Source organism: Lucilia sericata, unplaced genomic scaffold, assembly GCF_015586225.1.
Source record: "Lucilia sericata isolate MDLA Ls3-8-SP2 unplaced genomic scaffold, ASM1558622v1 Contig000197F_arrow, whole genome shotgun sequence".
Taxonomy (NCBI): domain Eukaryota; kingdom Metazoa; phylum Arthropoda; class Insecta; order Diptera; family Calliphoridae; genus Lucilia; species Lucilia sericata.
The window spans coordinates 277,501-294,963 of NW_023994225.1; the positions used below are offsets into that span (position 1 = coordinate 277,501).

Here is a 17,463-nt window from a genome sequence, read left to right on the forward strand (position 1 = left end):
TATATATATTATAGTATATTATATTATATTATATTATATTATATTATATTATATATATTATATTATATTATATTATATTATATTATATTATATTATATATATTATATTATATTATATTAATTATATTATATATATTATATATACGTTCTAGTTAAATGAATTAGTATATACCTTTTTACGAAGGCTCGAATGTTTTTTTTTTATTTTTTTGTTTTATTTATCTATAAATTTGACATTTCGTTAAATGATATTTGTATTAATTTGCTGTTTATTAATGTTCAATACTTACTTATTGTAATCGTTATTTATGTTTGTTACAATTTTTTTAAATATACTATTAACTATTCTTGTCACGGTAGCGTTAGTAGTGCCGCGACGTTCTATTTAATACCTATAATTTTATAAGGTTTTTTTGAAAAAAGAAAAAAATAAAATAAAAAGAAAGAAAGAAAAAAGGAAAAGAAAAAAAGAACCCAAAAAAAAGAAGATAAAAAAGAGAGAAAGAAAAAATAATAAAAGTGAATGAAAATATCTATTTACACCAAACACTTTAGTAAAGACCACAATAAAAACATAGAGTATTGTTCGAAACCTAAGCAACTTTTTTTTGGCATTGTATACAAAGTGCTATATTTTCTATTTTAATTGATTTATTCAAAATTATATAATTGATAATAATAATATTATGTGTCTACATTATAATAACAACAACCAATGTTTAAATCCATTTCGCTGTGAGTTACAAGAAAATAATAATTGAATTAACTCCATAATTAGCTGTTCGAAACTTAAGCAACTTTTTGATCTTCTTATGAAAATCGTTGGTCCTTTTGAGTTCCAAACGCCTTCATGGAATAGATTAGTTACAAGTGTAGTTCGTAATGAATCCCAATCGGATTTTAAGCCATTCGCCAGCTGTAATGTTTTCTAAAACTGCAAGTTTCGACCCAGCGCTTCAGAATGCTGAATAGCATCTCTAAGGGGCTTGAGTCAGGAGATTTTGATGGACAATCAAAGAATTTGGGTCCCATTATACTATAACTACTCTTAGATCAACTTTGCCAAAGGTTTTGGTTCATTATCATGCTGAAAATCGCAATAAAGTAAGTTGTTCTGTTCAATGTACTTAATCCTATGGTTCATTTTGTAGACCAAAAATGTCCCAGAAAGTAAAACAATCCAATTTTATTTGTATTTCAACATCAGGACTTACTCTACTCACTAAAAATCTTGCCCACAACCTTAATTGTTTGACCTCCATGCTTTTTTAAGTCTTTAATGTACGATGATGTAACCGCATATGAATCCCAAAGTGACATGGCACAAAGTTTACTTAAAGAAATTCGATTTTTTTTTACAAATTTTGTACAATTTTGGGTAGAATATTGAAATAGATTACGCAAGACTAATAAAAACAGTTTTATTTACAAACGGGTCCACATTTTCCTTCTTAAATTCAAAAAGAGTATGCGAGGCTCAAAGTCTGAAGGAAATATTACAATATACCCTTTTAGTACAGGGCCAATAATGAATGGAGAGCAAAAATTTAAGGCTGTGGCCACGTTTTTTGAAGAGAAGAGTTAGTCCTGATGTTGAAACACAAACAAAGTTGGATTGTTTTTCCTTTTGGGACGTTTTTCGCCAACAAAATGAATCATATGATTGAGTACACCGAACAGAACAATTTACTTTATTGCGATTTTCAGCTTGAACAAAAACCTTTGGCAAAGTTGATCTAAGAGTTGTTATCGGGTAATAGGACCCAAACTCTTTGATTGCTCATCAAAATTTCCTGACTCAAATCTCTTAGAGATAATGTTCGGCGTTTTGAAGTGCAGTTTCGGAACTCGCCGTTGTAGAAAACATTGCGGGGGCGAATAGCTTAAAATCCGATTGGGATTCATTACGAACTACACTAGTAACTAATCTATTCCATAAAGGTGTTTGGAACTCAAAGGGACCAAAGATTTTCATAAGAAGATCAAAAAGTTGCTTAAGTTTCGAACAGCTATTTATGGAGTTAATTCAGTTATTATTTTCTTGTAACTCACATCGAAATGGAATTAAAATTTTGTTGTTGTTATAATAATGTAGACCAGAGCCAGGCAACGCTGCTATTGGTCAGTTTTTGCAAGAGCGAAAAATAAGAAAAGAGAACGATTTGTACTCTCATATTGAATTCAACACAGGCATGGAAAATGTTAATTTTGAAATGGTGGTGTTTTAAATAAAAATATTAGTTTTTTAGATTAAAATTTGTAAATGTCATTAGACTTCTTTGCTTGTATCTATTTAAGAAAGCATTTTAGATTAAAATTAGTTTATTTTGGAAAATGTATCTATTAAATTTTAAAACAAAACCTTCTGAATAAAAATAAACAAAACGACTTAGTCTCGCTTGTGCTTTCATGCATTGAGGTTGGATGTACGCTTTATGCTAGAGAAACAAATAAAGAAATGTTTAATTTAGAATGGGAAAATGATTTTTTATTTGCCGAAAAATTTTTTGGGTAAAATTTTGAAAAATAAAGTATTTTCAAACCCATTCTGGCATATTTGCAAAAAAAATAAGTTTTGAAATATTAAAAACAGCTAAAGAGATTAAAAAAAAATCATTAAAAATACATTTATTTTGCAAAAGTTCATAATTCTAAAAACATACATAGTTGTCCATCCCTGCATTAGCAGATTTTCATGTACAAAAGAATGAAACAAGCGACAACACAACCACCTTCAATGAACGCTCAAACGAGACTCAATGTGTTTTTAATATACAGTGTCTCTCATAATTATTCGAATTTAGGTAAACTATAAAAAGAAACCAAATTTAATAATATATTTTGTGTGCAAAATAAATAAATTAATTTGTTATATTGTCTAGATAGTCCTTATGTTTGATATCACGCTTTTTAAAACTTGAAAAATTTGCATTGACTTAAATTAATTGTGCTTTTTTAAAAAAAGTCCATGAAATTGCCTCACAAAAGTATACGAATTTTTCCTGTATTTCATATTTGATCATATTATACGCAACACAAATTTTAGAATCAAATGGTTTTTATGCGTAATATTGTTTTAAGGGGTTACTATCCACGGAAAGGATATATTTTTGGCCCATTTGGTCCACCATTTTGGGGAATTTGTACCCTGTTTTCATGTAATATCATTAAAATGGCGATTTTTGGCCATAATTGCAAATTTTTCTCCTTTTTTCCAGTGATACAATAAAATTTGATGTTGGGACTTAAAAGTCCCCTTGGGGTATCTAAAAATAATATTTTTTGTTACAAGAATCTGTATTTAAACGTTCCAAGATAAATTATTCGGATCATTTTTCTGTCGCTAATTCAATATATTGGAACTTAAGTCCATTTTTATAATACTAGGATCAACTATTTTCCGGGAAAGTTTTCTGGTATATATTCTTTTAGATATCAGCTTTTATACATTTTAAGTTTTCAATGTGTTGTGGAAGTGTACAACTCCAAAACATGCCTCGAAGAAGCACCATTCAAAATAGTAAAATCATTATTTTTATATACCAATGGCCTCCATGCTGCATGGCACGATATCATTCATTCATCAAAAATGTTGATATGTGTTTAAATATTATTTACTATGATGAAATTAAAACCAAAATTTAGGACTTACAGTGTTATTGTAACGGGCAACATAAGCGTGAAAGTTACGAGTAGTAAAAACTGAAATCTACTATATAGGATGACGTTTTGTTAAGGCATGTTTTGGCGTTGTATACCGCTATAATATATTGAAAATTTAAAATACATTAGTGCCAATATGTACATCAATATACACTAGACAACTTTGTCGGAAAATATCGTCCCTAGAGGTACGAAAAGGGACTTATGATCCAGATAATTCAATTAGAAACTGAAAAACGATACCAAAAATACATCTTGGAACTTTTAAGTACAGATCCTTATAACAAAAAATATTATTTTTAGATACCCTATGGGTTCTATTGAATTCCAATATTAAATTTTGGTTTTATCTCTGGAAAAAGGGTGAAAACATTACAAATATAGCCAAAAATCGCCATTTTAATGATATTACATGAAAAGAGGGTACAAATCCCCCAAAATTGTGGGCCAAATGGGCCAAAAATATATCCATGCGGTTGATAGTAACCCCTTAAAACAATATTAAGCATAAAACCATGCGATTCTAAAATTTTTGTATCGTATAATATGATCAAATATGAAATACAGGAAAAATTCGCATACTTTTGTGAAGTAGTTTCATGGACTATTTTTAAAAAAAGCACAACTAACTAATTTAAGTAAATGTAAAGTTTTCAAGTTTTAAGGGGCGTGATATCAAAACTAAGGACTATCTAGACAATATAACAAATTAATTTATTTATTTTCCGCACAAAATATATTATTAAATTTGGTTTCTTTTCATAGTTTACCTAAATTCGAATACTTATGAGAGACACTGTATGTGAGTATGTTGTTGTAAATTTAGTAACGATCGAAAAGCACGCGTGCATAGAAAATGCTTTGCTCTGATGTAGACACATAATATTATTATTATCAATTATATAATTTTGAATAAATCAATTAAAATAGAAACTATAGCACTTTGTATATAATGCCAAAAAAAGTTGCTTAGGTTTCGAACAATACTGTATGTTTCGGTGGTTTTTTCCAATGATTGACAATGTTACTGAGAGTAACAGCAACAGAAGAAGAAGAAATCTACTAATGAAGTAGATTTTGTTTTGTATGGGGAATCTAGTAAAAATCAACTGGACTTGCTCGAAATTTTATAAGTACTAGATTTCGCTTTAGTACTAGTATTTCGCTTTAGTACTATATTACTACTATATTACTACTATTAAACGCCTTAGTTTACCGAAACAAAAGCGTTAACATGGATATTTTGTATTCTATAATAAAAACAGTTTTAAAATTGGTTTGTGAGTTTGATAATCAATTCAAATTTAAGTTTAGAACAATTTTAAAAATAATTTGTTCAAAATTTATGTGATAATATATGTATGTATTTTCAAATTTATTTTATATGGTAACAAAAGTATTTTGTCAAAATGTTTTTAATTATTTTGTTTATTTTTTAAATATTTCGGAAAAAATTATATTTCATAGCAGTGTACACTAAACAGGTATATGCAATCGAACAGCTAAAAATTCTTTTGTTTTCTTATTTTATACCTTTTCTGTCAAAATTTGTTTTTGTTTATTTGAAATGATTGTAACAAAATAAAATTTGAATAAAAAAATAAAAAAAGTAAAGTTTGTAAAAAAATAATATTGTTTGCACAAAATTCAACCATCTTCCGCATTGCGCCCTTTGTTAGGTCCGCTGTCTTTAGCCAAACTTTATCCGGTTAGAACAGAACTTTAATGGCACAAATCAGGTGATTCCAGATATCAACTATCCCCCGTATTGCGCACGTTGCCGAGGCCGCTGTCGTTAGACAAGCTTTGGTAGCCACTAAGATACAAATTTAGTGACACAAATCAGGTTATTCCAGATATCAAAAATCTTACTTTTTTGGGTCCATTGCCAGGTCCTCTGTAACATAGGATCTATGTATACAGACAGCTTAATATAAGTACATATATCCCTTACAATTCCATTTAAAATCACTCCATATTTTTTGAAATAAAATTAAGATTTTTTTAAAGACAAACATCAAAAAATAATTTTGCATATTTATTTTGACATTGAGCTCATACAAGTACAAAAATAAAATACATGTTGTTTTTGTATTGTTGTAGTGATGCATATACCTATTTAGTGTACATATGTAGATATTTAACTTTTTTATTTACATTGGTATCGTGTTTTTTACACTTCGCGAATATGTGGTGAAAATAAATATAAAAAATGTGCAAAATACATATTTTGTACATATTTTGTTACACATAGATGTACATGAAAAATGTTATACACTCAAACCTCGTTTTATGCGAATTTGAATTAGTGCGGTTTCAAAATTCTAAAATTTTTCTTTGCAAAAATGATTTTGAGGAAAATTTTGGTCCACATACATCCAAAAAAAGTGATCAACAAAGTACAGCTACTGATTTCTTACCAATTCCCGTTCGGATATATAAAGTATTGTTCAAATCCTTTGTACATGAAGAAATATTAAGTTTTATTTTTAAGAAATGTTGTATATTTTCTTCATTATTTGGAATTGGTATTATTTTGTTGTCTGTTTCCTTTATTTTTCTTTATTTTTTATGGTTTCAGTAAAGAATTAAATTTTTTTGATTTTTTATATGCGATTTTGTTAGACTTTTAAGGGAATAATTTGAAAATGTGCGCTTTTTTATCTATTTTGTATGGAGCTAGTATATCGTTTTGTGCGAATTCGAATTATGCGCTTTTTTGCGAAACGAATTAATCGTATAAAACGAGGTTTGAGTGCATTCGAATTTATGCATTTAATTTCACGTTCCATAATGCTAGTGCGGCCAATTTTACCACAAATGTTCACAAAGATGTCAAAGTTGTTCGTGCAATATTTGAGGGTTCAAGATCCAATAGTTACAGAGTCCACCCAATTGTATTTGTATTGCTAGTAACACTACTCATTTGTATACTAATATACAAGATTAGAAATACAAATAAATGATGTCTGATAATTGACCATACTCAACATCAACAAAAGTACATACATTTTTGTATTAATGTAATTGTAATTACATTTAATTACAATTAATGTAATTGTAATTACATACATTTAATTACAATTAATGTAATTGTAATTACATACATTTAATTACAATTAATGTAATTGTAATTACATACATATTATACATAATAAATACATTGGGTAAATGCCAAACAATTTTTCCTCATACATAATTAATGTTTATACAAGCAAAATTACAAAAATTAATTCATTCTCAATATAATAAATACAACACGTTCTCAATTTCATAAAAAAACAATTTCCTCTTTACAAGCTACTCCTCATTAAAGCAAAAACAACTATTCCAGATCTATTTCTATTTTATTTTCCTCCTCATTGAAAACAAAAATAACTATTGCCTTCCCATTTCCACACTACTCATGTGAATGGGTTTTGCATATAACATAAAAATAACTTTTTTTCTTTCAATTGAAAGAAATTTTGGAACGACTATCACTACAAAAAACCTATCGTTGAAATTTCATTTCGTTACTAACAGAGGACTTTTATATTAAAAAACATAAAATTTTACATAAAAGGTTTATAGAATACAAAAATTTAAAAAAATTCATGATAAGAACGTTAACAGAACGAACGTTTAAGTTGTAGAATAAGGGTATAAGTATTGCACTAATGTTTGTCTATCCAGTGATATATAAGACATCATGCTATTAATTAAAATTTTAATATAACCAATTAGTCCATTAGTTATTGCAAAAAATTATTTTAATGTAAACAAAACAGTGAACCTCTTTAAGAGATTCATTTTAATAATACTTTATTTTTTATGTCCTTTAAGATAACTCGCGGTTAACTCAAAAAAGTAAGGAGCACAAGAAAGATGAAGACTTCGATGATTCTAGCGCAATTGAAAAAGCAGATATTAAAGAAAAAAGTGATGATATATTAAATGATGCCAAAAAGGAAATCAACTTTGAAAATGTTTCCGGATCCGAAACAACAAATAATTTCACAAAACGACACTTTTCTGATATAGATGAAGATGAAGGCGATGAAATTGATGATAATAAAAAGAAAAAAAGGAAAGATCTGGAAATGTCTAAGGACACAAAACAAAGTAATGTGCGTACTCCAAACAGGGTGGAAAAGAACCTAAAACAGGCGACTAATTCTAAAAATTCAATTTCTACTTCTTCTAACAAAAGTGTGTTTTTATGCGATAAAGATGAAGTTAAAAACAAATTCCATGATACGGATTTAGAAGATGATGATTCTAAAAGTGATCCGCTCTGCAATGGAGGATTAAAAGTACCCCCATTAAAAATTGTCATTCCCCAACAAAGTTGTACTATTGATACCGATGGAAGTGGTTTACGGACGGGAAAAATTAATACTTCAAGAAATGCTGCATTGCCATATGTTGTAAGTTCTAATAGTGATTCAAATGAGCGAGATTTATCCATTTCAAATACAAGTCCTAGAGATAGTCCCATCAAAGTCAATTTATCTTGTGGAGATGATAAAAATTGCAAGCTTTTGAATGAAGAAAAAAATTTGCGAGTCTTAAGGAGTGCTCATAGAATAGGATTAACAACTCATGATAGGAATTCGAATAATTCTTCACCACAAATTCCAAGCAATTCACCCTCTCCAGCTTCATCTACAAATATCGATTTAGTTGAAGGAAAAATTGCATTTTCAAATTCTATTAACAGTCCAACACATCAAAGTACATCATTTGAAGCCGATAATATTCTGAACCTTCCAAGTCCATCGACCTCGTCTACTTCATCTTCAAAAGAGACAATGGGTAACATTGCAGAACTTCATCCTAGAAAAAGGAAAATTAGAGCAAAGAACGATGAGGTAAAATCATCCAACACTGGAAATAACGTAAATAATGATCCAATTTTATGTACTGATTCTCATCCTCACGATATACCTTTCACAAATTGTTTTCAAATGTACATGGCAATAAGAAAGCAAATAGAAAGAAAATGGAAAAACATTTTTTCTGTTAAGCCAAGACCTCCACAAGGATTTAATGAATATCTTATTAACAAACAAAAATATCTTTTATATCAACGACAAAATAAAAATATCACAGAAATACCAAACTCAATCTCATTTCAAATGAGAGATATATTTTTGATTCAGCAAAAAGAGAGATTTGATCTATATCAACGTCATACTGTAGAAAAGGAAAAACTTTGTCTTAATGTGGAACAAGAAATTATAAGAATTCATTCAAAAGCAGCTAGAAGTATGTCCTATCAGTCGTTACCTTTTTCAGTATGTACATACATTAAAGACGAAGAAGTTTATAATATGCTTACACCCGAACTAGATGATAAAGAGAAAAATGCCAGATGCAGATTTAATGGAAGATTGTTACTAAGTTGGCTTCAAGATGTTGACGATAAATGGGAAAAAATTAAGGTAAATGTTTATATTTAAAATAATTTTATGAACATTTTCTATTACTAAAGCCCCTTTTACATTATATCACAAGTAATGGTTAGATGGTTGCTCACGTGTGCATCTTGGTCCCTTTGTGATACCTGCAAGTATATGAAAAGGAAAAGAAGAAAAGGGAAGGGGAAGTTGTAGTAAGAAACAATAGTAAACAGTCATTGAAAGAGGAATTTAAGTAGTTAATAGTAGAGACGGATAGATGAAGATCAAGGAAGACGGAGATTAAAACATAAGAGTAGAGTCTTGGACTCGAAAAAGCTACTAATCAGTGCTGTTGGAGTTTGTTTCATCAAACCAACCGCAAAGCCTGATGAAGGCGTTTAGGTTATTCTAATCCCAGATAACTCTGAGGTGTATTCCAGAAATCGATGTCTCAGATATCGGAGTCGAATGTTCCCAGGACAGTGACAAAGAAGATGTTAAAGTGAATCCTCTTCTTCCTCATCTTGAAAGCTTTTACAGTAGTCGTTGTAAGGTAGTCGAAGTCTCATAGCGTGGTTACCAAATTTACAGTTTCCTGTGATGACAGCTATCATTTTGCTAAGTTGGGATTGGCTATGCCTCAGAAAATAGTCCGTGCGCTCCTTATCAAGCTTTGGCCATATATTCTTTGTTTGCCGACTTGTATTCGGCTCATTTCTCCATCTTGCTTGATAGAGTTCATAGAACATGTTATCTATGAGTCTTTTGCATACTCCTATCGAAGTACTACAGAATTGGTCTATATCCGACTCGGGCAACTGTGAACCCGCTTTAGCGAGCTCATCAGCGATACAATTGTCTGTAGCGTCCCAATACGAGTACGATGTTTGAATGTCTCGCCATTCTTTTTAAGGATATCTGGCATTCCTGGACTAGTCGTGATGTGTAGTTTACACCTGTCAGGGACTTGATTGCGGCTTGACTGTCGGTAAATATTAGGATATCTCTATTCGATATCTTATGATACTAGAGCCAGTTTGTAGTTCTTTTTATGCCTGATATTTCGGCCTGGATTGGATTACAGTCATTACCGATTCTAAAAGTAATTCTGATTCCAAATTCTGGAATTAAAATACTTCCTCCTACTCCTTCTCGTTTTGAGCCATCTGTGTACACGGATAGGCTTCGTGGAGAGCGATCTCCCTCCAGTCCTGTATTTTCCGAGATGAAGTTTCTCTGGAGAAAGGGCTTGGGGACGCAGTAGTCAATAATTATCGGTAGATATCCTATCCTATCGATAATACTAGCATGTCCACGACCATTCGTTTAATGCGTTAAGTATGAATGCTGTTGGAAGTGCTAGTTTTCGAAGTTGATCCCAGTGATCCGGGTATCAGGATCGACATTCTCCTTAGAACCTTGCCAAGGAGTTTGCAATTTGTGTTTATATTAGTGCTTTCCACCAAAAGGTAGCTCCATCGAACAGAATTGGCTTGATAGCCGCATCAAAAATCCATTTCACTAATTCGGGTTTTATCCCCCATTTTGCTCCCAAAGCTTTCTTGCATATGTACATTGCCGTTATAGCTACGGTGACCATATTTTTTCAGCAAAATACAGAACATGAGAAAAAAATACACTAACCACCATTTTCTAAATCAGGTTATTTTTAACCGTCAAAACTTCAATTGGCAATAATGTTTTAATATCAATATCAAATTCTTTATTTCAATAACCTAGCCTATATAGGCCATAATCGGTTATAAATTTCTACTTATGATTTTTAAAGATTAAAGATTTTTTTAAAGATTATTTTAAAGATTATTATATTGATTGTTAGAAAAATAAACATTTACAGTCTTATGCAAAAAAAGCCTTATTATGACCTTAAAGTGTACATTAGTTAACAACGACTTTTAGCTTAATAATCCATTATTAAAAAAGTATATGCAAAAACAGTATTTTAACTAAAATACATTTTAATGTTTTTTTAGATTTGATGCTGGCAATACCATTATTTTATTCTGTCAATATTTTCATAATGTTGTATATATATGAACGATTATTAGTTCATTTGGTATTCGTGTCTAATATTATTTTTTTATGCTTTTATATAAAACTAGCTATACCCAGTGTGCTTCGCTACCCTCATCGTAATGAAATAAAATAAATATTATTGTAAATGTATATATATCTGCAATATAAAAAAGTCCCCTATTTAAATTTATGTTTATATATTCAATATTTTAGAAAACTCAAAAAGTACCAATGAAGTACGAAAAAGTAACAAAAGACCTCTTTTATTTAATTTCATATTCCTAAGTTCAATATTATAGAAAATTAAAAAAGTACCAGTTGAAGAACGAAAAATTACCAAAGGGTCCCCTTTTATAGATTCTCATTAACTCCGGGCTCCACATGGTTAATTTCATGTTATAAACAACACAAAAAGTACCTTTTGAAGAACGAAAAATTACCAAAAATTCCCCTTTTATATGTTCTCACTTACTCCGGGCTCTACGTACTTAATTTCATGTTTCTAGGTTCAATATTATAGAAAATTCAAGAAGTACCTTTTGAAGAACGAAAAAGTGCCGAAGAGTCCCCTTTTATAGGTTATCACTTAATCTTGGCTGTACTTGCTTAATTTCATGTTTCTAGGTTCAATATTATAGAAAATTCAAAAAGTACCTTTTGAAGAACGAAAAAGTACCAAAAAGTCCCCTTTTATAGGTCCTCACTTAATTCGGGCTCTACATGTTTAATTTCATGTTTCTAGGTTCAATATTATAGAAAATTCAAAAAGTACCTTTTGAAGAACAAAAAAGTACCCAAAAGTCCCCTTTTATAGTTTCTCACTTAATCCAGGCTCTACATGCATACTTTCATGTTTCTATTTTCAATATTATAAAAAATTCATAAAGTACCTTTTGAAGAACGAAAAAGTACCAAAAAGTCCCCTTTTATAGATTCTCATTTACTACGGGCTCTAAATGCTTATTTTCATGTTTCTAGGTTCAATTTAATAGAAAACTCAAAAAGTACCAGTCGAAGGACAAAAAAGTACCAAAAAGTCCCCTTTTATAGATTCTCATTTACTAAGGGCTCTACATGCTTAATTTCATGTTTCTAGGTTAAATTTTATAGAAAACTCAAAAAGTACCAGTCGAAAGACGAAAAAGTACCAAATAGTCCCCTTTTATAGATTCTCATTTAATAAGGGCTCTACATGCTTAATTTTATGTTTCTAGGTTAAATTTTATAGAAAACTCAAAAAGTACCAGTCGAAGGACGAAAAAGTACCAAAAAGTCCCCTTTTATAGATTCTCATTAACTAAGGCCTCCGCATGCTTAATTTCATGTTTCTAGGTTAAATTTTATAGAAAACTCAAAAAATACCAGTCGAAAGACGAAAAAGTACCAAAAAGTCACCTTTTATAGATTCTCATTTACTAAGGGCTCTACATGCTTAATTTCATGTTTCTAGGTTAAATTTTATAGAAAACTCAAAAAGTACCAGTCGAAGGACGAAAAAGTACCAAAAAGTCCCCTTTTATAGATTCTCATTTACCAAGGGCTCTACATGCTTAATTTCATGTTTCTAGGTTAAATTTTATAGAAAACTCAAAAAGTACCAGTCGAAGGACGAAAAAGTACCAAAAAGTCCCCTATTATAGATTCTCATTTACTCTGGGCACTACATGCTTAATTTCATGTTTCTAGGTTAAATTTTATAGAAAACTCAAAAAGTACCAGTCGAAGGACGAAAAAGTACCAAAAAGTCCCCTATTATAGATTCTCATTTACTCTGGGCTCTACATGCTTAAATTCATGTTTCTAGGTTAAATTTTATAGAAAACTCAAAAAGTACCAGTCGAAAGACGAAAAAGTTCCAAAAAGTCCCCTTTTATAGATTCTCATTTACTCCGGGCTCTACATGCTTAATTTCATGTTTCTAGGTTAAATTTTATAGAAAACTCAAAAAGTATCAGTCGAAAGACGAAAAAGTACCAAAAAGTCCCCTTTTATAGATTCTCATTTACTAAGGGCTCTACATGCTTAATTTCATGTTTGTAGGTTAAATTTTATAGAAAACTCAAAAAGTACCAGTCGAAGGACGAAAAAGTACCAAAAAGTCCCCTTTTATAGATTCTCATTTACTAAGGGCTCTACATGCTTAATTTCATGTTTCAAGGTTAAATTTTATAGAAAACTCAAAAAGTACCAGTCGAAAGACGATTCTCATTTTATAGATTCTCATTTACTAAGGGCTCTACATGCTTAATTTTATGTTTCTAGGTTAAATTTTATAGAAAACTCAAAAAGTACCAGTCGAAGGACGAAAAAGTACCAAAAAGTCCGCTTTTATAGATTCTCATTAACTAAGGCCTCCGCATGCTTAATTTCATGTTTCTAGGTTAAATTTTATAGAAAACTCAAAAAGTACCAGTTGAAGGACGAAAAAGTACCAAAAAGTCCCCTTTTATAGATTCTCATTTACTCCGGGCTCTACATGCTTAATTTCATGTTTCTAGGTTCAATATTATAGAAAATTCAAAAAGTACCTTTTGAAGAACGAAAAAGTACCAAAAAGTCCCATTTTATAGATTCTCATTTACTCCGAGCTCTACATGCTTAATTTCATGTTTCTAGCTTTAATTTTAAAGAAAACTCAAAAAAGTACCTGTGTAGAACGAAAAAGTAGCGAAAAGTCCCTTTATTATTAATTTCATGTTTCTATTTCAATATCATAGAAAACTCAAAAAGGACCAGTTGGAGAATGAAAAGTACCAAAAAATATCACTTGATAGCGGGGTTCCAAATAACACCCCATTAGGATATTTAGTGTTTCTAAATTTAAAAATTTTATCTAAATTGGATCATTGTGGTTGAATAAAATCAAATTTCCCGTTTTTACCCCTTTTGGTACTTTTTTCATCCCCATTAACGAAATAAAAATTCTATTCCAAAAAGTTGCAACATCGTAGTGGGAGCCTGTTATTATGTATTCATATGTATAAGTTAATAAACCAAAAACAATGTTTTATGAAAAAAGTACCAAAAATAGGTACAATTTTAACCCCTTAAACGTCCGAATATCCAAAAAGTACTAAATTCGTATTTTTATTTTTTCGTTAAGTTATGAAGGAGTCAAAAATATTTTTTGAATGTGCACTGGTTTAAAAGATACATGGGGTGCGAAAAAAAGTACCAAAATACAGTTTTTACCCGTTTATTCCCTAAAGGGGCCGAATTTTAAAAAAGTACCAGACACCTGTCCGTTTATTTTTTAAATGAACGGCGATAAGCTTTAAACTGTTTTTGTATCTTTTCTAGTTTAGGAGATATAAGGTTACCGAATTTACCCGTTTTTACCCTTTTTTACCCCCTAAACATTCGAATTTCCAAAAATCCCGTCTTAGTGGATCTATTTGGCGGGAGACCAACCTCCTGTCCAAATTTCAGCTCTTTAGCTTCAACCGTTTAGGCTGTGCGATGATGAATCAGTCAGTCAGTCAGTCAGTAACGTTAGAATTTTATATATATAGATAATTGTTTTTAATAACATAAAAATGGGGTTGTATTTGTTTATTTAATAAAAACAACGTATAAATCAAATAAAACAACTAATGTAATTGCAATATTATATTTTGATTAAAGAAAGTAATCGAGCAACGTTTTCTTTAAATTTGCATTGATATTTTACACATCACTAAACTATTTTATAAACAAAATTTATATTTTTAACAAAAAGAAAAGAAAAAATATGGAGACAAAGCCTGAAAATAAAAGGAAAAGTGTATCCATATTGTTTTTTATTTATTTATTTTTTTTATAATTTATTTAAAAAATTAACACAACAATATTTTTTACAAAACGTCAACAGTTATAAATTGTAATAAAATAATGACATTTGACTTTAATGTTGGTTTAAAGTACGGTTGAACCATTATTAACTTTCGTATATTTAACAATGGTTTACTACAGGTATTTTAAGCTAATTATCGTTTTATTATTCCCTTAAAAGTCAAACAAAATCGCGTAAAAAAATCAAAAAAAAAATTTAATTCTCTACTGAAACTATTAAAAAATGATGAAAAATAAAGGTAACAAATAATAACACAATACAAATTCTAAATAATGAAGTATATGTACAAAATTTCTTAAAAATAAAAAATAATATTTCTTCGTGTACAAAGGATTTGAACAATACTTTATATATCCGAATCGGAATTGGTAAAAAATCAGTAGTAGTACTTTGTTGAGAAATTTTTTTCGATGTATGAGGACCAACATTTTTCTCAAAATTATTTTTGCAAAGAAAAATTTTAGAATTTTGAAACCGCACTAATTCAAATTCGCATAAAATAAATACGCATAAAACGAGGTTTGAGTGTACTTTTATCGAATTTAGCTTAACAAGGGTTAGTAAGCATGTTGTAAGTTTTTTGCATAAGACTGTTATTAATTAATAATGTACAAAAAGAAAACAAATACTTTTTACTTATCAGTGTTGGTAAATGCGTATAGTTGAAAAAATGTATTACCTACATTTGTGTCAGAATTTTTTAATATTTAGGTATTATAAAATACAGAATATTTTCACGTTTTTTTAGTAAAGAATAATTTATACAGAACAGGGCTTTTAATACAGTAATCTTCTGTATAATACAGAACGTCTGGTCACCGATGATGTTGGGTTTCAATGATAGTTTACTATCGAGAATAACACCTAGGTATTTAGCATAGTCCTGGTGAATAGTATAAGTTCGGTTTTGCTTGGATTTACACTGAAACCACTATCGATACTTCATCGAGTGCATTTTCCAGCCTTTGTGATATTATTTTTCTATGGGTCGTTACTGTGCCCGTATTGGAACAGATGATCCGTTGCTAGAAAACAAGTTGAGGCATCTACATTAAGTTTATGATAGAATTATGTCAGGTTTTACATTATTAAAATCAAACCTAATCCATTGGTCATTATCGGCGGGATGCTGGTCAAGTTTCAAGTTGCCAGGAAAGTGAGTGTTCATCAATTCTATTAGTGATTCATGTATACTCGTTTTCTATTTACCGTCAGGCTTTTGAATGAAGCTTTGAACGGTCTGTTTGTTAGGATTTTGCAAGAGGCTGGTCTCGGAGGAGTTTTCAACATTACTACAGTCTGTTCCACGACCTGCATTTGGCGTTCCTAAATTGATTTTCTTAAACCTATTCAAGGAAGATTAGTAAAAAGACCATTCTCTTGATCTTTTAGCCATTCTCTTTAATTTGCGACATTCTTTTCGCTATACCTCTTTGGTATGGAGGGGTACCCTCGCAGTCTACTAGGTTTTGTCAAGGGAATTAGTCACTTCTTTAACTGGGCTTTATAGGGGGACATGGATTTTCTTTATTATACATATATATATAATTATTTACTTATCTGTTATTTAATTATCTATTAATATGACCTCTTTACCATTTTCTTTCATTCTTGTGTTGTGGTAGCGTTTTTTTTTTTTTTGGCTTCTCTGTTTTTGAATCTCCACTCTCTACCTATTTTCTTTTCTATTTTCTTTCATTCTTGTGTTGTGGAAGTGTTTTGGCTTCTCTGTTTTGAATCTTCACTTCTTGAAGGGAATCACAATGGACCTTATGGTCTCCGAGTGGATATACACCGTTTTTACGGTGTATAACCCTTCTTAACCTAACCTAACCTTGGTATGGAGGGTTTGCAGGTGATGTTAGTTGCTTCTTGGAAAGAGCGTGTAAATTTATTTACCGCATTTTCTATATCTACTGTGTTATTTATAACCGTGGCTGGCTGAAGGAGACAATTCAGGATTCGGCTTTGCTCGGGGCAGTTCTTCTTTCCTTCAGTTATCTTGAATTCTGATGATCTGAAAAAGAGCATTCATCCCAAACTTATATTTACAAGCGTTATATCCAGTACCTCCTGTCGATTTGCAACGACGAAGGTAGGTTCTGAACCTTTGTTTACTACAACTAAACTATGCCCAGCAAAAATAGAACTTCCGAAGAAGAAAAAATGTAGAATTTACTCTATGGAAGTACTTGTTTACTACAACTGAACTATGCTCAGCAAAAACAGAACTTCCGAAGAAGCAAAAAATGTAGAATTTACTCTATGGAAGTACTGAAAAAGACCTGCAGAAGTGATGATTTTAACGCAGACTTGTAATAGGTGGGATGTTCTTTTTATTTGATTATAAATTCACTACTTCTGAAGTCATTCTCAAGAAGTAATTTTTATGTCCTTTTTTGAAAGTTTGACTTAAATAATATTAACATTAACAAGTAAAAGTTCTATATTCGGCTATGTCGAATCTTATATACCCTTCACCATGATGTGTTAAAAAAATAGTCAGTGCAAAAAATTATAAAAAAAAAAAAATCAAAAAATACCAGTT

General features: G+C 30.2%; 1 protein-coding gene across 1 annotated transcript in view; it reads left to right on the top strand.

Annotated features, from left to right (window-relative positions):
• The window catches only part of LOC119601888 (putative uncharacterized protein DDB_G0282133), a 106,448-nt gene that overhangs the window by 39,378 nt on the left and 49,607 nt on the right, over positions 1–17,463 (top strand). The window contains exon 2 of the mRNA XM_037953125.1: positions 7,488–9,088. Coding sequence (XP_037809053.1) covers positions 7,488–9,088 — 1,601 coding nt within the window. The remainder of the gene's footprint in view (positions 1–7,487; positions 9,089–17,463) is intronic.